We start from the raw sequence: 22,385 nt of genomic DNA, 5'->3' as shown, positions 1-22,385 counted from the left end.
CTTGACTCCTCGTAAAAAAAAAAAGAAAAAAAAAAGAGAGAGACAGAGAAAAGGAGAGCATTTTCTTCCCTTTTGGCTGTATCTGTGCTGGCGTTGTGGACGTGCGCTAAGACCAGGCTGCTTGCATGACTGGGAGCTTCTCATGCTGCTGGTGATGTGACAGCTTTATATGAGACCAGGCACTGGACACTCCTCAAGCTCAATATGCAGCTCTGATATTTATTACTAACATGTTGGCCACAAGGACGGGCTGACACCCCTTCCTGGTGTGAGTGGTACGGTCCGCTCTGAGGATATGGGTTCATGGTTGTGATTATTTGAACTCATTTCAAGGGAGAGCTGATATAATGTTTTGGCTTTTCCCTTGGTGCCTGAGGAACTTGGCAGCAATTAATTTTCCCCTTATCTTGGCAAAGCTGTTGTACATGCCTAACAGCAGTTGTTGATTTTGGGTTGGAATACGCTTTTTTATTGCCTTATTTAAACCAATTATGTACCAAATTTGATGGCTGACATGTTTAGATGCAGTCAGTAAAGAGTGCAGGTGTTAATCTGGAAATGACTGTTCAAACTGATGCATTAAAACCAAATTAGACAGGTTTACAAACGATTCCCTTTAAATCTCAATGGGAGAGACTAGGTGTAGGTTATTTAAACTGTATAGGTTATATAAACTGTATACCTCCCTCAGTTGACATCCAATCCAAAAGAGCTGAAAACCTTATCTGGTGCAATGTGGGGATTCAACTGTTTTATCAGAGCTTCTTCCCCCTATATCTCTCCTCCATAACTTCCCCCTCCCTTCCTCTTTCCCTCCTTCATCTCTCCTTCCTTCTATCTCTCCCTTCCTCCCCCCTCCCTCTCCCAGCTGCATTAATCTCATTATACCCCCACATAAATCTCAAACCAGCAGATTTCGATGTCATGTTTCAGATCCATTTTCCAGCCCAGACCCTCTGCTGTCTGACTGTGTTTGCTGGTTGGTGAAGTAGAGGGCGGGGAGGTGATAAAGGTGATGTTTTAATACGCTGCATACCAGCCTCGTGGCCCAGCCGGCTGCAACGTCACCGCCAACCAGGAGCAGGACCATAAAGTGTCGTCCTGGAACCCTAAAACGGCAGAGGTCAAGGACCAGGTCGTAGACCTAAGGAGCGGCCTGGACTTGCAGACGCAGCGTCCAAACGCTCTGCTGGTCCCTGCTTCCTGCTCAGCGCTGGGCAACATCACCGGCTCAGAGAACCACAAGCGTTTAGCGTTTTTCTTGCGATTTCTTTTTTCGTCTTTCGACAAACGTCCTGGGCAGAGGTGGCCTCCCACACCCTCGTCATGACTGCGTGTGTCTGGTCAGAGTCCAGGCCTGCGATCTGACAGTCTGACAATGGGAATGAATTCCATGTGGGCTGAGCATAGATGTCGAAATCTCCAGTTTGTTGGAAGTGGGGGGGAGGTTCGGGGAGGTTGGGCGTGGGTGGTGGGTGGTGGGGGTGTGGGGGGTGGACTCAGTGGAGGGGAAAGCCTGCAGACAGGGCTATGTTTATGGTGCTGTTTCCAGCTGTCTAACCCAGAGTCCTGCACAATGAGCAGAGGAAGAAAAGGGAAAGTGACTAGAGTAGAGTTGAGAAGGGTAGGGCAGGGTAGGGCAGTGTATATAGTGTATAGTTGAGTAGGGTAGGCTAGAGTAGGTCAGGGTAGGTCAGGGTAGGCTAGGATAGGTCAGGGTAGGTCAGGGTAGGTCAGGGTAGGTCAGGGTAGGCTAGGGTAGGTCAGGGTAGGTCAGGGTAGGCTAGGGTAGGTCAGGGTAGGTCAGGGTAGGTCAGGGTAGGCTAGGGTAGGTCAGGGTAGGTCAGGGTAGATCAGGGTAGGTCAGGGTAGGCTAGGGTAGGTCAGGGTAGGTCAGGGTAGGCTAGGGTAGGTCAGGGTAGGTCAGGATAGGTCAGGGTAGGCTAGGGTAGGTCAGGGTAGGTCAGGGTAGGTCAGGGTAGGCTAGGGTAGGTCAGGGTAGGTCAGGATAGGTCAGGGTAGGCTAGGGTAGGTCAGGGTAGGTCAGGGTAGGTCAGGGTAGGCTAGGGTAGGTCAGGGTAGGTCAGGATAGGTCAGGGTAGGCTAGGGTAGGTCAGGGTAGGTCAGGGTAGGTCAGGGTAGGACAGGGTAGGTCAGGGTAGGTCAGGGTAGGCTAGGGTAGGTCAGGGTAGGTCAGGGTAGGTCAGGGTAGGTCAGGGTAGGCTAGGGTAGGTCAGGGTAGGTCAGGGTAGTGAGGAGTAAAGTGGGGGAGAGTGGAGCAGAGTATTTTAAATTTGCATAGGAGAGAGATAGAGTAGATTAGAGAAGGTCTGAGGAGAGTAGAGGAAAGTAGATTAAGGTAGGGGAGATTAGAGTGGAGCAAGGGAGAGAGGACGGGACAAAACTACAGAGGTGAGGTGAGGAGCTAAGATTTAAAGACAAGAGGAATGGACGGTAAATCAGAGAGGAGATCTGAGGAGAGGGAAGGAGAAAATGGTTGCTGGTATTGACCATGACGGCTTGACGTGTCTCTCCAGAAGCAGGTCTGAACCTTGGGGTCACAGGGTGGAACAGGCCAATCACATGAGGGTGACAGCACTGGGTCTGGCTGTGACCCAGGCTGGACAGGCTCAGACTGTATACTCTGGTCCCCAGGGCTGTCTGATGGCGTTTACAAGCTCACATGGTCTAACCTGGAGGTGACTGATGTTCCAGCCCTGCACTGACTAAACATCCTCCCTACGTCATCCCTCCATCCTCCCTTCATTCTTTGTATCATGCCTCCCTTCCTCCCTCCTCCCGCCATCTTCAATCATTCATTCATCAACCCTCCCTTCATTATTTTGACCATCTCCCCTCCATTCTCCCTCCCTCCGCCCCTTCCTCCATCCTCCTCCATTCATCCGCCCCTCCATCCGCCCCTCCATCCGCCCCTCCATCCGCCCCTCCATCCGCCCCTCCATCCGCCCCTCCATCCGCCCCTCCATCCGCCCCTCCATCCCTCCATTTCTTCCACCAAGGCCCTCTCTCCCTGGATCGGATCTGGTCCTCATTTACGACTGCTTCTTTTTATAATGTCTGCAGTTTCTTACTTTGACTTGCTGGAAACTGCAATAAAATACACAGTTTCCTAGAGCGTCCAGGGGGAAGTGGGATCAAAAGGTCTGCTGAGTACATGGACACACACACACACATCCTCCCCTACACACACACACACACACAGACACACACTAGCAGCTTTCTCCAAACACAAACATGCACGCACAAACACTCCTAGCATGCAGAGATTCTAAAGAAATGTGCGGCAAAAGCCTTTATCACAAGGTTATTACCAGGCACAGTTTCTTTTCAAGGTTTCAATGCCACAAGTCATGTGTTAACCCATGTCTATCTCTAGTGAGCCTCACAGCTAGACTCTCTTTCTAACCTGCAGAAACTCCAAACCCAGGACTGTTGTACTTGTAGGTTACCGCCGCATGCAGTTGTGTTACATAAAGGATTCACGTTCTTCAGTTGTGTTGTTATATAGTGTATAAACTGACATTCATGTGCAACATCATTGTGTCAGTGCCACAGACATTGGGGTGGGTTTGATTCATTAAGTTTAACATTTTCAGTTTCAGGAACATTTGGGTTCCATTGATTTCATCTAAATGAACCGAATCAAGCTGGACCCGAGTGTTTGATGGTGTTTCCGACCTGTGTTGAGCCCAGATCTGCCGTGTGTCCTGCTGTCGCCCCGTGTGCTAGGTGCTCAGGTGGAGCCTGCTGTCGCCCCGTGTGCTAGGTGCTCAGGTGGAGCCTGCTGTCGCCCCGTGTGCTAGGTGCTCAGGTGGAGCCTGCTGTCGCCCCGTGTGCTAGGTGCTCAGGTGTGTCTTGCTGTCGCCCCGTGTGCTAGGTGCTCAGGTGTGTCCTGCTGTCGCCCCGTGTGCTAGGTGCTCAGGTGGAGCCTGCTGTCGCCCCGTGTGCTAGGTGCTCAGGTGGAGCCTGCTGTCGCCCCGTGTGCTAGGTGCTCAGGTGTGTCCTGCTGTCGCCCCGTGTGCTAGGTGCTCAGGTGTGTCCTGCTGTCGCCCCGTGTGCTAGGTGCTCAGGTGTGTCTTGCTGTCGCCCCGTGTGCTAGGTGCTCAGGTGTGTCTTGCTGTCGCCCCGTGTGCTAGGTGCTCAGGTGTGTCCTGCTGTCGCCCCGTGTGCTAGGTGCTCAGGTGGAGCCTGCTTGGCAGCACCATGGCCAGCAGGCCCAGGGGAGGCCGTGTCCTGCACTGGCTGGGCTTCCTGTTGCTCCACATGGTCTGCACCGCACAGGACGAGGACATGAGACTCAGTAAGACCCTGCTTCCTGTGCCTCTCTCTCTCTCTCTCTCTCTCTCTCTCTCTCTCTCTCTCTTTCTCTCTCTCTCTCTCTCTCTCTCTCTCTCTCTCTCTCTCTCTCTCTCTCTCTCTCTCTCTCTCTATCTATCTGTCTCTCTCTCTCTATATGTATATACATATATATATATATATATATATATATATATATATATATATATGTATATATATATATATATATATATATATATATATATATATTTCTCTATCTATCTACCACCTACCACTTGCTTACCAACCTACCTACATCTACAGTATGTATCCATGTATCTAATTACGTATGTATCTGTCTAACTGTCTGCCTGTCTGTCTACCGAGGTTGCAGAACTGCTGCCAGTGATCTGGTCTTCATTCTCGACGGCTCGTGGAGTGTAGCTGACGTAAACTTTGAGATTGTGAAGCGCTGGCTGGTGAACATCACCACCAGCTTCAACATTGGACAGAAGTTCACCCAGGTGGGGGTGGTCCAGTACAGCGATGACCCCATCCTCCACATTCCTCTGGGGAAGCATTACTCCAGCAAGGACCTCATCAAGGCTATGGAGTCCATCGAGTACATGGGAGGCAACACCAGAACCGGAACGGCCATCAAGTTCGCCACAGACAAACTGTTTGGTCTGGCGGAGCGCGGTCCGAAGGGCCTGGCGCGGATCTCCGTGGTGCTCACCGACGGCAAGTCCCAGGACGAGGTTTTGGCGGCGGCAGAGGACGCCAGGAAGAAGGGGATTATCCTGTTTGCGATCGGCGTGGGCTCGGAGACGGAGGCGGCGGAGTTGAAGGCGATCGCCAACAAGCCGTCGTCCACCTACGTGTTCTCTGTGGAGGATTACAAAGCCATCTCCAAGATCGGCGAGGTCATACGACAGAAGCTGTGTGAAGGTCGGTGTGTTTGGGAGGAGGTCAGCGCTTGACTTGAGGAAGTCATGTTGGTGGGGAAGGTTTTTCGCCCTGTCCTGTTTCCGTAACGCCACTTTCCAGACTTTGTCTTTCTTTTATCCTCCTCTCTGTCCCTCTCATGCTCTTTCTGCCTCGCCCCGTCTCTCTTTCCATCTCTCTTTTCCTCCTCCTCTCCATCTCTCCTTTCCTCCTCCTCTCCATCTCTCCTTTCCACATCCTCTCCATCTCTCCTTTCCTCCTCCTCTCCATCTCTCCTTTCCTCCTCCTCTCCATCTCTCCTTTCCACATCCTCTCCATCTCTCCTTTCCTCCTCCTCTCCATCTCTCCTTTCCACCTCCTCTCCATCTCTCCTTTCCTCCTCCTCTCCATCTCTCCTTTCCTCCTCCTCTCCATCTCTCCTTTCCTCCTCTCCATCTCTCCTTTCCTCCTCTCCATCTCTCCTTTCCTCCTCTCCATCTCTCCTTTCCTCCACCTCTCCATCTCTCCTTTCCTCCTCCTCTCCATCTCTCCTTTCCTCCACCTCTCCATCTCTCCTTTCCTCCGCCTCTCCATCTCTCCTTTCCTCCACCTCTCCATCTCTCCTTTCCTCCTCCTCTCCATCGCTCCTTTCCACCTCCTCTCCACCTCTCCTTTCCTCCTCCTCTCCATCTCTCCTTTCCACCTCCTCTCCATCGCTCCTTTCCTCCTCCTCTCCATCTCTCCTTTCCTCCTCCTCTCCATCTCTCCTTTCCTCCTCCTCTCCATCTCTCCTTTCCTCCTCTCCATCTCTCCATCTCTCCTTTCCTCCGCCTCTCCATCTCTCCTTTCCTCCTCCTCTCCATCTCTCCTTTCCTCCTCCTCTCCATCTCTCCTTTCCTCCACCTCTCCATCTCTCCTTTCCTCCTCCTCTCCATCTCTTCTTTCCTCCTCTTCTCCACCTCTCCTTTCCTCCACCTCTCCTTTGCTCCTCCTGTCCTTCCCTGCAGAGACTGTGTGTCCGTCCAGAATCACTGTGGATTCTCGTGATGAGAAAGGCTTTGACCTCCTGCTGCACCTGAACCTTTCCCAGAAGGCCAAGAAGACGCAGGGCTCCTACTACGGCACCCGGGCCTACCAGGTGACGCCTCGCGTTGACCTGAGTGAGAACACCAGGTACAGCCTCCGGGGTCGCTCTGCTCTCCTCACACATCTCTCTCTGACAGAGCACATCATCTGTCCTAGCGTGGTGGAGTTGTGAACTCTCTTTCAAACTCTTTTTGTTATGACCGTTGAGGTAACATCATTACAGAACAAGTACAGGTAGAAGACTGCATGAAATAGGATAGGATAGGTTAGGAATTAATTTGATGCCTTGTGGCAGTGAAAGCTATGCTGTACATCCAGAATGCAGACTACAGTATGCAGACAGTGTAATAGAGGCCATTACAAAAGAACTGTACATTTGGGTTTTACACTGTTAGTAGTAGTAGCAGACTGGGTGCTCTCCTGGTAAAGTGAGACAACACGGACTGGGTGTAAACGTCAGATTCAACCAACTTTTATCATCATCATCATCATCATCATCACCATCATCACCCTCATCACCCTCATCACCATCATCACTATCATCACCATCACCATCATCACTATCATCACCATCATCACCATCATCACTATCATCACCATCATCACCATCATCACTATCATCACCATCACCATCATCACCATCATCACCCTCATCACCATCACCATCATCACCCTCATCACCCTCATCACCATCATCACCATCATCACCATCACCCTCTTCACCATCACCCTCATCACCATCATCATCATCATCATCATCCTCATCACCATCATCACCATCATCACCATCACCCTCATCACCATCATCATCATCATCATCATCATCATCCTCATCACCATCATCACCCTCATCACCATCATCACCATCATCACCATCACCCTCATCACCATCATCACCATCACCCTCATCACCATCATCACCCTCATCACCCTCATCACCATCATCACCCTCATCACCCTCATCACCACCATCACTATCATCACCATCACCATCATCACCATCATCACTATCATCACCATCACCATCATCACCATCATCACCCTCATCACCATCATCACCATCATCACCATCATCACCATCACCCTCATCGCCATCATCACCATCATCACCATCACCCTCATCACCATCATCATCATCATCATCATCCAAATCACCATCATCACCATCATCACCATCATCACCATCATCACCCTCATCACCATAATCACCATCATCACCCTCATCACCATCATCACCATCATCACCATCATCACCATCATCACCCTCACCCTGAGGACTGGCAGCGATGGCTCTGACTGGTCGTTGTTTGTGACCCTGCAGGTCCTTGTTCCCAGACGGCCTGCCACCCTCCTACGTGTTTGTGTCCACGCTGAAGTACCGGGGCTCCGTCACCATGGAGGAGTGGGACCTGTGGAGGATCCAGACCCAGGACGAGAAGCCCCAGATGGCCGTGACGCTCAGCGGCGTTCGGCGCACCATCATGTTCACCACCACCAGCCGCCACCCCAGCGGCATCCAGACCGTGGTGTTCCAGAAGCAGCCGGCCAAGGTGGGATACCGAACAATCCTTAGTTTGAATATGTACACGTGTGCTTCTCTCCAGTGTCTCCAGTGTAAAAGAGTGCTAGAAGATGCTCTCACCGTTTTTTATTCATGAAAGCAGACTTTCATCTAAAGTCACTGGCTTTCCTTACCAAGCCTCGAGGAAAAAGTCCCATGATTGTGTATGCGTGCGTGTGTGTGTGTGTGTGTGTGAAAGGGTAACTGTGCTTGTGTGTGGTGTGTGTGTGTGTGGTGTGTGTGACTGTGAGGGTTGATGAAAGGCTGAAGCGACATGTCAGCTATAGACATTTTGTTTCAAAGGGATAGGGTGATAGAGAGACACACTGCCTTAAAGTGACAGAGGAGTCTGGTCCAGACAGGTTGAGATGAACCTAATATTTCCTACTGGCCATGTGCTGGGAGGGTTTTACTATGGCTGCCTAACATGCCTGAACCAACTGTCCTGGATTCCTTACATTCTCTTGACCATATGGATTACCAATCGAATGAAAAAGAAAAAGAAAAAAAAAACGAGTAAAAAGCTGATGTTCTGGACAAGAGGGCCTTTTTGGGATGGAAACTATTTGTGGTTCCAAAATCTTCTCTCTATAAATGGTCCTCTCTTTGCTGTCTAATCTCCAAAGTTGCATAAACACCTAAGAGTTAGGCGAACGCGCCCGTACATGAAATCATATAAATATGAGACAATCATACTTTTAGCTCATAGCTCATCTTTGCACGCTTCGGTCAACAGAACATAGTAAACAGACACATGGCAAACTCAATGACTCCTTGTCTCTACGGCGTCAGAGCAGGTACCTGGGTACAGGTACACCGTACACTGCCCCTCCTCTGTTTTGTGACGTAAACAGAAGCTGTTTGACGAGTCCTGGCACCAGCTTCGCCTCCTGGTGACAGAGCAGGAAGTGACTCTGTACGTGGACGACCTGGAGATAGAGACCTTGCCCCTGGAGCCCCCGGTCGGGATCTTCATCAACGGCAGAACTCAAGTTGGAAAGTACGTCAGCAAGGGGACCACAGTGCCGGTACGTCCAACGCTGAACGCCAGAGAGACTGTGTGTGTGTGTGTGTGTGTTTACAGTGTGTGCCTTTGAATGTGTGTGTAGGTTTGTGTGTGTAGGTTTGTGCAGCAAAAGGTCATTTCCAAACACTTGAAAAAAGTGTTGGACTCTTGTCTTGGAGTTGAGAGGCTACTGCTTGATGACCATGTTATGGTCTGCATTCCTGTTTTCCTCAGAAACGTTGTAGCCTCAGTGGATTAGCGAGGCTTGCCAGAGAGAGAGACTGCGCAGGCTAATCTGACTGCAGGTCACACTCTCCTGCTTTATCTGGCAGTGCACGCTCCACATGTGCCAAAGTAACTCAACCTGCAATCAATCATAATTACACAGGGCTGTAATTTGTATAACATCGTGATGAGATTTCCTTTTTTTTCCTTTTTTTTCTTCTTCATTTAGTTACTAAATGAATTATGGTTGGTTGGTTTGAGAGGCAATAACGGGATTGGCTACTTGTTACCCCTCGTTAGTACACATGTACACTCCTTTGTGTTCTGATCCAGTTGCTCGGTTGTTTGTTTAAATACGTTTCTACTTCCTGTTTAGTCTAAAGCTTAATCAATGAGGATTTCCTGTCTCTGTTTCCCATCAGTTTGAGATTCAGAAACTGAGGATCTACTGTGACCCGGAGCAGAACGACCGCGAGACCGCCTGTGAGATCCCAGGAGTGGTGAGTACACCCATGGTGTTCTTCAAGGTTCTACTGGGTGGATGATTAGTGTGCACTCTGTTTATAAGAATCTTTTTTTTCCATAGAGGATTGAGACTGATTTCTGTACGAGTTAAGATATAGAACCATAGGTTTGAAATGTAAACCACCAGGAAACAGTTGAGAGGAGCTAGACAAGTAGTTCCCATGTAGCTGTACTTGTTACAAATAGAAACTTGCGACTACCCGTACAGACACCTTGGTCAGCTGTCAAGGTGCTTCTTGGTCAAACCTAACCCATCAGTAACACTCCATAAAAACTATACACAATGAAGCAACAATTAGTTTACAGTTCATAATCAAAACATAATTAAGACATTAGGATCACAAAACGATGTCCCTTTGGGATGCTTTGTTTATTTAAGTATCGTAAACAAGTAAATCAACCTATTAATTAAGAATAAACCCGTTGCTATTATGTTTGTCAATGCGTAACTTAATGTTCATACATAGTTTAGTAGATGTTAACATATGTGTTAGGTTTAAAACTGTTTCATGCTTCATAAACTGTTGCATTACCTCATTCTTTACAAATGCTTCTAGTGTGTAGTGATTATTTAAAAGTCCCATGACACAAATATTTCACTTTATGAAGGTATTTAACATTAATATGAATTCCCATAACCTGCCTTTGGTCACCCAGTGGCTAAAAATGTTATGAGTATAAACCAAGCCCTGGATATTATTCTCCACCTTTGAGAAAATGAAAGCTCAAACAGTCTGATCTGGAACCTTTCCCCTTATGTTGTCATAAGGGGAAAGGTTACCTCCCCTTTCTCTGCTTAGCCAGCCCAGAGAATTTGGCACACCAATGAGAAAATGAGCTGCGACCCTGCAAGCGCAATATCGTTTTTTTCTCAAGAGACATCATGGCTTGCAAACAACCGAAGCATGGCAGTTAGCCCCGCCTCTCTCCTCCTCATAGCATTTAAAGCTACAGACACAGAAATGGCATGTCCTAAGGAAAGCTCATTGTGGGACTGCTCGTAGTGGCTGTAATTCTGCACTAAGGCTGAATTTCGGGAAAGAGACTTCAGATACAGTATTAGGGGACCACTAAGGCCTATATAAAAGCATCCAAAAACAGCATGTCATGGGACCTTTAATGTCACCAACCTATACATTTAATGTCATTACATTTAGAAGACACTCTTATCCAGAGCGACTTACAGTAAGTACAGGGACATTCCCCCCGAGACAAGTAGGGTGAAGTGTCTTGCCCAAGGACACAACGTCATTTGGCACGGCCTGGAATTGAACCAGCGACCTTCTGAATACTAGCCCAATTCCCTAACCGCTCAGCCACCTGACCCATACGAGATAACTCAGTTAGTTTGTCCTATACATCTCCACATCGCTCTGTTAGTTTGTCCTGAACATCTCCACATCCCCCAGACTATCCTCCCGGATCTCAAAAGTCTGTAACACTTTCAGATGGAACTGGAACCTTTTACAGACATACATTCAGCAGACACTTCTGACAGGTCAGACAGGGGTGTTTTGAACCTGCAGGCTCTCAATTAGCCGTCAAATACTCTAACCACTAAGCTATATCCACCCCATCAAATGTATTTGACGTTTTTATCCAAAGTGACACACAAATGCCCCTTCTCTGCTAAGCGCAAGAGTATTTTGGGATATAGCACCTGTATCAACCATTTTTTTCAGGCATTTATTGGTTAGTGACAGTTAAGAGATAGATAGGAGAGTGAGTGGAGAAGACATGCAGGAAAGGGATCAGTCTGGAATCGTACCTGGGCCTCTGTGGTAAGGCCTCACCCCATGTGACACAGGCTCCCCCCAGTGAGCCACAGCAAAGAAGCTGTTCCTGTGTGCTGGTCTCCCCCCAGTGGCCCCAGTGATCAGATGTGCACTCTCAGATTCTCCATTGTTGTGCTACTGTCAGCCAGGAGCCAGGAACGCTCTGTTGTCTTGGCTACTGCATAAACTACTAACACTGTGAACTGCCATATGGTTGTTTGTTATCTGTGTTTGATATCAGTTTGAGAAAGACCAAACAAAGAGAGAGAGAGAGAGAGAGGGGGGGGGAGAGAGAGAGAGGAGGGGGGAGAGAGACAGTAGAAAACACAACTAGCACTGAGCTGCACTCTAGAATCTCTCTCTTTCTCTCTTTTTTCTGTCCTTCTGGCATGCTCCGCCTGTGCTTCCTTGATGATAATTGGCTCACGTTGTGTTCTATAACTGTATGATTGAGGCCGTAAAGGGGCCCCATGACCATGACATCATCTTGATCCTTTTGTTTGCAGGACGGAGAGGTATGTATGTATGTTTTGGCTGATGGCTTTGCTCGCTTACAAAGTAACCGCATCTAGTTTCTCTGAGGTAAGGCTCCGTTTCGTTTTATGATAGTTTGCTGAGACAAAGTTTTTTGCTCAAGGTGAATGTTTGAATGTGTTTTCGGTACGGTTACGGTTACCGTAATCCTTGCGGAATTAAGAAACAACAGGAGTCATGTTTATTGACATGCTGTTACTTATTTCAGGCTAAATGTCCTCAGAGAACTCTTCCTAGCTTCCCAATGCTGTGACTATATGCTTGCTCAGTGCTTCTGGGCTGTGTGCACCAGTACAGATTGCAGTGATAAGCGTTGCAAGACGATGGGAGAGGAATGCTTTCTCTTAGATTCCAGTGGCTGCTGGCTAGCTGAAGAGCACACACATTCAGTCAACTGTAGATATGGGTCAAATGTGTTTTTAAGTCCTTTCAAAATGCTGCTAAAGTCTGCCTGCAACAAACGTTACAACGGGTGCAAGGCATTAACAATATATCACATCGAAATCATTGAAAGGATTTCAAAATTGAACTTTGACCCTGGTCTACCAATCCAGCACTCCAGTTTTGCCTCCATTCATTGACTACATCATATAACATCAAGAAAACGTGCGTTGCCTTTCATGAGTAACATGCTTGTGTTTGGTTCCAGTGCTCCAATATCCCAATGGACATGGACCCTACCCCGGAGCCCTGTGTGTGCCCCCCTGGACCCCCTGGCCTCCAAGGCACCCAGGTTAGTCCGCAGACTCTGCTGCTGCCTGTGTCTGGGACGTGGGGAGTCTGGTGCACAGCCTGGCCTGGGACGTGGGAGTCTGGTGCACAGCCTGGCCTGGGACGTGGCGTGCAGCGCTGAGAGAGATGTGCTTACACAGCTGGGCGTGCGAAGGGGCTGTGGCTCCAGTGAGATGGTCGGGGTTCTAGTCGGGATGAGACCATTGGAACTTTGTTTGTGATCGAACCTCGGCTCTGAAACAGCCTCCGCCTTGCAGAATGTTCTGGCGCGGGGCTAAACTGACTGGATGAAATCAAAACCAGACTGGCACCCAAGGCTAACTACAAGCCTCTGCAGCCTCTGTGAAACCTACTGCAGTGAGGCAGAAACAACGTTGTGTTGCTCCCAGAGCCGTGAGACCAGGGAAACATGCTCGATAAGAGCAACACAACAACGTAAAGAACCCCTACAAAGTACCGTTGAGAAATGTCACCATAGCAACAAATCTCTTAATAGGGTTATCAAGGTTCCATGGATCACAGGCAGGGTTGTGTTTATAAGGTCAGATGTGTGTTTTTAATGGGTGTAATGATAGAGGCAGGGTGCTTGGAGGCAGGCAGCAGGGACTGGCTCGCTAACAGACGAGCTGAGCTCAGACAGCCTGTTCCACCGATACCAGGAGGCAGAGAGAGGCTCAGGTTAGAGGCTACAGAGTCAGTCAGGACAGAGGGAGAGAGGCACAGAGTCAGAGTCAGGTTAGAGGGAGACAGGCACAGAGTCAGAGTACAATTAGAGGCAATGAGTCAGAAGAGAAGCTGAGAGATACAGACTCCGTAGAGACAAGGAGTCAATGAGAGAAGAGGGTAAGTGAGAAAGAGTCCGAGTCGAGATTAAAGCTAAGAGGACCCTAATCCTCCAAATACGATCCTTTTGAGCCTTCGGTACGATACTTCGTCTTGTCCAAGACAAGACGCATTAACACCCCCCCCCATCCTTTTCTTATAAACACCTTTGTTCGAATAATTGTGATCCGACTACAATCCGATCCGACACACAGAGAGAAGCTCAAACACAGAAGAGGCAGGTTGAGAGAGGCAGGACTGATAGTCAGTGAGAGGAGGGTCAGAGGTCACTCTTCAGGGTTCGGGGTTAGACAGTGAGGTCATGTCCCTGCACCATGAAATCATCCTCACCAATGATTAGCGTCAGGGCAGGGGCTCCTTTGAGTCCCTGTGAGACCCTGTGTCACATGTGACCCTGTGTGATCCTGTGTCACATGTGACCCTGTGTCACATCACGTGTGACCCTGTGTTACATGTGACCCTGTGTTATGTCACATGTGACCCTGTGTCATGTGTGACCCTGTGTCACATGTGACCCTGAGTTATGTCACATGTGATCCTGTGTCATGTGTGGCCCTGTGTTACATGTGACCCTGTGTTATGTCACATGTGACCCTGTGTTATGTCACATGTGACCCTGTGTTATGTCACATGTGACCCTGTGTCATGTGTGACCCTGTGTCACATGTGACCCTCTGTTATGTGTGACCCTGTGTCACGTCACGTGTGACCCTGTGTTATGTGTGACTCTGTGTCACGTGTGACCCTGTGTTACATGTGACCCTGTGTTATGTCACATGTGACCCTGTGTCACATCACATGTGACCCTGTGTTATGTCACATGTGACCCTGTGTCACATCACGTGTGACCCTGTGTCACATCACATGTGACCCTGTGTCACATCACATGTGACCCTGAGTTATGTCACATGTGATCCTGTGTCACGTGTGACCCTGTGTTATGTGTGACCCTGTGTCACGTCACATGTGACCCTCAGTCATGTGTGACCCTCAGTCATGTGTGACCCTGTGTCACGTGTGATCCAGTGTCACGTCACGTGTGACCCTGTGTCACGTGTGACTCCGTGTCTGCCTGTTTCAGGGAGAGCCGGGGAAGCCGGGAGGCCCCGGGCAGGCTGGTCCCGCTGGTGCAGACGGTAAGCCTGTGAGTACTGCAATATACTCAATATAACAACACACACACAGACAGACAGCAGCACCAGCCTCACAAGGGTACTCAACATCTACTCTACGTGTTCCAATACGAGACGCAATACTCGGCGTACTGTCCCAGCATGCATCCTTCCTCACACTCAGATCACGTAGCTCATGTGCTCGATTATTACTAAGAAACTGCCGAAGAAATCGTTTACCAAACGCATACTGGCTGCTGTGCAGGCCACATTGAGTGGAGGACAAGAGGCTTGAGAGAGAGGTTCTTGCCCTGAACGTCGACACCTCAGAGTGCCAAGGGAAAATCCTCTGTGTGTGCAGGACTAGCTGGCTTGGGGAGGGAAAATGCCACTCAGAACACTAAAACAGCCCATTAGGAGAAACAGTTCACTACTGACGAGCATGGTGCTAATGGCACCCCTGCCCTGACACAATTGGCCTTTGAGGGATTCCAGAACATTCACACATATTCAAAAGGAGAAAGTGTGAAGCAGCTGGCTGTGGCATAGAGGACGGCTTCTCTCCTCTACTGGGTGGCAGCAGGCGCGTTAACGGCCCCTGCTGGCGTGGTAACTGGGCACACGAGGAAGGCCAGATGGAGAACATTTACATGTCATTATCTGCAGGGCAGCTTTTCGTTCCAGTTGTAGGGAGACAGCAAACTCCATGCAGGAGGGCTGTTTGTTTTTGTTTGTCATACGGATGTTTGACAGAAAAAGTGTCCTTTTGTGTCAATAGGTGAACATACACAACTGTTGAACACGCAGGAAACATACATCTGGTTTAGTCTTCATGCAGTAGGTAACAAGCCAATTGTGACACGAGGACAAAATAAAACCTTAGCATGGACATGGGGATAAGAGTTTGACGAATGCTTCAAGCATGTGAAGAGATCTCAAGTTGTGTTGCTATCTGTAGATGTTCTTGTGGGAGTGCTTTTTCTCACGTCTCAGGGGAGTGAAAACAAGTACATGGACTGAGCAGTAAAGGGATTCAGTGTTCGGCGTTGGGGTGCTTCCGTTTCTTTGGCGCTCTTCTCATTTTTCATGTGAATCAAATTTCACTGGAGTGGTTCAGCGTGGAAGAGGAAAGCCCTGTTAGAGAGCAGAAACACATGAACCATTTAAATCACTTGCCATGAAATGTAGTGTGCAAAGTGAATGTCCGCCCCATTTACAGTACAAGTTCATTTCTATGAACTTACTCATGACTCTACAATTAAGATTATGTTACAGATTTTATATAACTTCATACTCAATGTTGATATTACTTAACAGTTCATGGCATCGATATAGTTAAAAACATGGAACATATGTCTCATGTAACTGACCAATACTAAAACTTCATGCGTCCTGTTGCTCTTGCATCAGCAGTTATAGCTTCTTGTGGATGGACTGTTCTCTTCTTTCCCCTCCACTGAACACATTGTAGTTGGTCCTACAGTGGTGTTGACTGTAGATAGATTCTGAACCTGTGTCCGGGTCCCGGGTTCATACTATCATGAGAGTATTAACAAAGAGACCTTTGGTTATTTGTGAACTGGAATGGGGGAAAAACAGACTTTTTTCCCAAGTGCTTTTCTAAACGACAGATAAGAGGAAGCTTTCATTACTGTGAACTCTTCCCATGCTTGTAGGGGTTTTTAATGAGATAGGGAGAGCGAGTCCCTTCAGAGTGCGGAGCGTCTGGAACAAAGCAAGTCCCAACAGCAAATGTCATCCACCCACTCCAGGACAGATGCTACATTTGGTTCACTTCCAGAACATGGGGTTAGATTCATGCCAGGGTCGGCAGGGCCATGTCAATGTTAGAGTTTCCAGTCAAAGTCTCCAACAAAGAAAAGTGGCCAATTATGTTAAGAATAATCAACTTACTGTTGACACTATTGGACACATGTTTTTTTTTAATGAATTTGTTTGGCATGTTAACTCAATAAAAAACTATTATGCGGTGACCATTTATTGCATGCTTGAAGTGTTAAAATGCAATTCAGAATGTAGTTCCAGTGCAGAGTGAGATGTAAAGAGGCATCAGTTATGTTTTCATGGCTACTTTCTTCATTTCAATTCCACAAGTTCTCCTTTGTGTATAGACAGTCATGACATTACAAAGAGCCAAAGATGCCATTTTGAATAGTTTGTGATATCAACATTTCACGACTGAAAGATAGCCATGTAATCCTGCTGCAGCTGTTAGCGAGCGCTGGTTTCTGAAGGTTGCTGTGTGTGGCGTTCCCTGTCTGGAGCGGCGCTAGGCCCGAGGTTTCCATCCCAGCTGCAGAGCAGGAGCGAGAGCACTAATTCATTAATGCGTTTCATATGCGCTCCTGACATCAAATTATGAAAGTATGAATTGCTTGGCGCTCAGCACTTTTCATCTCCAGGACATAAAAGTACGGCCTCTGAGTGTGTTTGGAAGTCACGGAAAATTGGGTTCAACCACTTTCATGACCGCGTCTGAATACGAGCTGGAGAAAAGCTCGACGTTTGATGAAATTGATTATCCTTTTGAAGATAACAGCTAGCCATTCAAGGCTGCCTGAGGGGCACGTCCTTGAGGGGTTCTTTACAAGTCTGAAGCTACGCTACGCTACGCTACGTAACGCTACGACAGCGCCACATATCCATGCCCCATGACGTTAGCTAGCAACATACGGTACTGCACTGTAGCTATCTCACATGCCGTCTAATCTTTCACTATGTAATTGAAGTTTCATGTCGCAATCCGTGCTGGGTCCTTGATTGCCTGTTTGGGTAAATGCAGGAATACAGATTGAAAAGTGTGTATGTCTGACTGCAAGCTCAATGTTTGTTCCTGTGCCTCTGGTGAACTGAAGGGCGCCCCTGGCAACAGAGGAGCTCCAGGTGCACAAGGCCCTCCAGGAGTTCAGGTACGAAACAACTTCATTTAAGTTAACCGTGTTTTCCATTCCAACCGTTTGCTTGATATTTGGCTCCTCGATAGTTGCTTCCACTTCATGAGATAACTTTGCCACCAACTGTTGTTGCCCCAAAACAATTAGTTCAACAGCCAAATATAGTGGAGCTTAAACATAGTTTTAGGCATTTGCGCCAGTTTAGTGCCTTAAAATGTTGTCTAACTTTGTTGCATTTTTTTGTCCTTGGACAGGGACCCAGGGGAGTGGCAGGATACAAGGGAGAGCAAGGAAGTCTGGGTGATTCGGTAGGAAGGTCATAAAAGGCTGTTTTGTTTTTGGGGCATAATCACTCTTAACTATGTGTGTAAACAAGTTATACCCCTTTATGAACCCCTTTATTAATCATTATTAACTTTAGATCCTCTCTAAAACCACTTTATGACATCTCTACCACTTTCTAACCTCTCTATTACCATTTAAACCACTTCATAACTCGTACTTTATAACCTCTCTATGATCACTTCACAACCTCTCTATAACAGCTGGATAGATGTATGTTTTACATGCTAATGCTTTGTGGTTTCAGGGTGAGAGGGGTGTTCCTGGGTTGCCTGGACCAATGGGCCAAGCAGGTGAAAAGGTAACCCCAAGATTGATCTCAATTACCAGTGAAACATTTCAAACAGTGGACAGGTCCCTTTGAGTTTCCTTGCAAGGCCTGGCAGATCACGCCCATCTATTTGGTTCATGGTTGTGGTTGAATTAAGCAGAGTAGTAGGAATCAGGTAATCCAAAGTGATGCAAGAGCTGTCTGGGGAAAGCCAGCAAGCAGACTGTTCTTGGGCAATGAACGGTGGTTAGGAGGCATGGATCCCACATCAGACAGCATAATCTGTCTTCTGCTTTATGAGAACGGGCAAAAAGTAGAGCGGGTTTCCAGAGAATTCCTGGGTTTGCCGCAGCATGTTACAAGTCAGACCACAAACTGGCCGTTGTTGTTGCTCTTCTGCTGGCTAAGACCTTCACAGGAAGCGTCTGCTCTGCTCAACACCAACCAGCTTCATTAGTAAACACACAAACCCACAAGAGAATGTTCGCTTTTGATATTGAACCAAACATCCGAAAGACCTCAATTCAACCCAATATGCTGGAATTGCAGTTCATTGACTCGATGGGTTCGATTAGAGCAAGAATGGTCAAAGTTAAGTTAATTCAAAGTGATGTTTAAGAACAAATAAATCGATTACAAGGCAACCATGTTATACAATTTTGGTTTTACATCCTAACTACACAAACGGGATTCTCAAAGAGAGAAAAAGAGCAAGTTGAAACCAGAGGTGAAAACAAGTTGGATAACTATAGTCAATACTCCCTTTTATGCCCAACCATTATCTGTAAAACAACCAATCAGACCACACCTGGACCTGTTCTTATCAACATACAGTATGACTAACAAGCAACAGGAAGTCACAGAATGAGGTGACAGAAGCATCATCAAGACTTCATCCAGAAACTCGAGGTTTTACTATCTTAGAGGTGGGGACAGGCAGTTTACAACTAGTCATTGATGATGTATCCTTTACCTGAGGTCCACAGACTAATCTTCCTGTCTGACTAATGTCATTGTGAGTTAGGAAGTGATGTCTACAATCAGAGAAGCAGGAAGGAGGGTAATGTCTACAGGAAGTGATGTCTACAGACAGAGAAGCAGAAAGGAGGGTAATATTGTCCACAGGATGTGATGTCTACAGACTTCCTTGTTTCCCAGGGTGCTTCAGGCCTACCTGGAGGGGCAGGGCTTCCAGGAAAGGATGGCCAGGCGGTGAGAATGCAGTTTTTTTTCTAAATTTGTATTTTACTAGTATTTGTAAGTATTTTACAGGCATTTCAAAATGTACAAGTCAAGTGGAGAACCAGATCCTAGGTCTGGCACCGCTCTTTAAACAACATGTTGTGTTTATTGGTCTGTTAGGTAATTGAGGTTGTGTTTAATCATGTGAACATGTTGGCTTTCTATAGGGGGAGAAAGGTAACCAAGGCCTGCCTGGGACACCTGGGTATGCAGGAGAACCAGTACGTATACACAGCCCGGCAAGAGGAGTTTGAAGTCACTAACATTTGGGGCCTTTGTACGATTCCCTTGTGGGTTTCATCGTACAGGGTGAACTTGTTCCACGGAATTTGGAAATAGGGTTTGACCCAATATGAGAACTCATGGATCGATGGAGCCTGATGTTTTCTTCTTCTTTTGTTTCCACTCAGGGTTTACCTGGAAGAGATGGGAAAAATGGGCTCCCGGGGAGGACCGGTCAGAAGGTTTGTTCTTGCTATGACTAATCCTAGGACAGGGAGCTCACTCAGAGAGGAGATGGACCTTGAGAAAACCAACCAGAAGTTTGGCTTGGCCTCTGTCTTCCAACAGGACTACCCTAGGACACTAGTAGTTGTAGTCTGGCTGTCACCCAGCGGTGGAAATATATGAAAGCTGTTAGTAGTAAGGTTAGCACTATTGTTTCCTGGGAATTCTTCACAGCTCAACTCTAATTTAGAGTTTCCAGGCATTCTGCTCCGACAGATGGTTCTCATTATACTCAAAGCAGTTCATCACCATCTAGGTGGTGGATGAATGTGTCGTAAATCCAGTGTAATGCGCTCCGTTCTCAATGTCACAGACATAAATTGCCCTTTGAATGTTCACAACGGTTTCTGCAACGGAAACAGGATTTAGGGGAGGAACAGACAGCATGTTTAGACTGTCAGTTGCTGTAACTCCTTTCTTGTCCTGAGTTAGACTTATCATACAGTGGATGTTGCCAACAGGAGATAATGCAAAACAGATAAACCTTAGTAGCTTCTCTTTCCAACTATCCTGGTTATAAGGAACGTCAAAATGTCTAACATGATCACGATGTTTCCTGAAAAGCTGAAGCTAACGTTGTCATCGTTTGTCCTCGTCGCCAGGGTGACGCGGGGGTCATGGGCACCCCTGGTCAGGACGGAAGAGAAGGGCATCCGGTGAGTACTTGACTTTTTTTAAGTCTTCAAAACGGTCATCTCTTCCAAACAGCAGTTACCATCAGCAGTCTATGTCTCTGTCCAGTCTCACCAGCTCCCACCCCCCCTCCGCAGTCTGTCTAGTCTTCCATGTCATGGTTGAGCGTAACCAGGCCCTTGTCATGTTCTTTATTTACATTTACATGTATTCATTTAGCAGACACTTTTATCCAAAGCGACTTACAAGAAAGAGCTTTACAAGAAGTGCATAGGTCAATGATCATAAACAACGAGATTGCGGAAAGCCAAAACATGAAGCATACATTGTGAAAAGCAAATAAGTGCCAATGGGTAGAACCAGAGGAGCATGTAGTTAAACACAAATTAAACAACGTGAACCTCAAAGTGCAAGAGTGTACCTGGAAGAAAGCAAACAACAATCATATCATTCACAGCGAGTACAAGTAGTTAAATCAGTTACAACTTACCAACGAGTGCAACAAGTCCCTCGATAAGTGTCACTGTGTCCCTGGAGGAAATAAACTAACATTTGATCCAACAAATCTTTCTGAAGTACTGTTTATCGAATTATGCTTGGCTTTCTATTGAAACACTGTCCTGAACTCTACAAATAGCTGTGAAGGTTCCCGGTCTCAGGGGTACGTGAGGCTGCTTGGGCTGGGGTGGAGGGTCAGCACAGGAGGATAGCACCCTAGACAGAGAGCCGACAGGCTGGGAGTTCCCCACCAGCTTTCTTCCAAGACCACTATTGCATAACGGGGACGAATCGGATCATTCCTAACGTAATGCAGTGAAGTGCTTTCTTTGAATGAAAGCTGCGGTCTTCTGGGTACAGGAAACAAACTGCTCAGGAGGAGAAAGTAGTTCAACCGGGGCTATCCCACTGATCTCTCCAGAGCTTACGATTTGGCCACGTGACGTTCAGCCACAGGACCACGCTACGAAGGATGAGTCAGACCTCTGCACGGCCTTGGGCCATATGGGCTCGCCAGAGCATTCAGTCAGCTGTGTCAGAGGAGATTTACACGGTCTTTGCTACGGTGAACCCTCCAAAGCTAGTAGCTGGTCTGTTGACAGACCGATGGATCAACTGACGGCGTACCCACACTGATTGAAAGCCACGTCTCTCACTGGGGATGCAGGGCAAAGGCTTGCATGGATGTAGCTTAGTGCTAAGCTAATGTGAGTCTGAGGATGATTAAGTGACTGCAGTGGTAAGAAGGAGATCATGTTGTCTGTTTAGACGGAGCCCTTCAAAGGGTCGTTGAGGCGTTCCTTCCACTTTGAGGATTAGTATCCTTCAGGGGTTAAATACCATCTTATTGACATCACATGTTTCAGCATCGCATCTATCATTCGGTGGTCTTATGAAAGTTAAACGACCCTCCCTCTCTGGCTTTTGTGGCTCACTGTACATGACCAGAGGGTTTCTTTGTGTTTGTAGGCGGCTAGTTCTCCTGTTATCTGTTAAGTGATGCAACCTCTTGCGCTTTGATGAAGAATATTGTCATGGGAATGGCTTTTTATGTCTCTGCAGCATCTGAGGGTCTGTTATTTTGCAACATGTTTCCATGTTCTTTTACAATCCCCTCAAGAGACTGCCTGAGCGGGGCTGAGCCAAACATCTGCACCCGCTTATCATGAAAACCCCACTCAACAGTTATTTCAAGGTAGTTTGGTTGGAAATGCTCGACAATTAGAAACGGTTTATTTACTCAACTGTACATTCACAAACACATTTGGTTCCTTTGCCGTCCCAAGGGGAGCATATTAGCACAAAACAAACAAATAATACCCCATGAGGTGTGGAGAAGACAGTTGCAGAACATAAAG

At 47.5% G+C, this 22,385-nt stretch overlaps 1 protein-coding gene across 1 annotated transcript in view; it reads left to right on the top strand.

The window, feature by feature from the left end:
- col21a1 (collagen, type XXI, alpha 1) overlaps positions 1-22,385 on the top strand; it is a 36,556-nt gene that overhangs the window by 605 nt on the left and 13,566 nt on the right. The window contains exons 2-16 of the mRNA XM_084709979.1: positions 4,158-4,321; positions 4,684-5,244; positions 6,228-6,393; positions 7,628-7,856; positions 8,722-8,895; positions 9,521-9,598; positions 12,582-12,665; positions 14,589-14,651; positions 17,496-17,549; positions 17,789-17,842; positions 18,124-18,177; positions 19,306-19,359; positions 19,557-19,610; positions 19,800-19,853; positions 20,499-20,552. Of these exons, the coding sequence (XP_084566105.1) occupies positions 4,225-4,321; positions 4,684-5,244; positions 6,228-6,393; positions 7,628-7,856; positions 8,722-8,895; positions 9,521-9,598; positions 12,582-12,665; positions 14,589-14,651; positions 17,496-17,549; positions 17,789-17,842; positions 18,124-18,177; positions 19,306-19,359; positions 19,557-19,610; positions 19,800-19,853; positions 20,499-20,552 (1,830 nt within the window). The 5' untranslated portion in view covers positions 4,158-4,224. The remainder of the gene's footprint in view (positions 1-4,157; positions 4,322-4,683; positions 5,245-6,227; positions 6,394-7,627; positions 7,857-8,721; positions 8,896-9,520; positions 9,599-12,581; positions 12,666-14,588; positions 14,652-17,495; positions 17,550-17,788; positions 17,843-18,123; positions 18,178-19,305; positions 19,360-19,556; positions 19,611-19,799; positions 19,854-20,498; positions 20,553-22,385) is intronic.

This window comes from Hypomesus nipponensis, chromosome 11 (assembly GCF_054491055.1).
Source record: "Hypomesus nipponensis isolate SF chromosome 11, ASM5449105v1, whole genome shotgun sequence".
NCBI classification, from domain to species: Eukaryota; Metazoa; Chordata; class Actinopteri; order Osmeriformes; family Osmeridae; genus Hypomesus; species Hypomesus nipponensis.
Note: the sequence above shows the minus strand (reverse complement) of the source record. Positions and strands in the feature narration are given on the sequence as shown.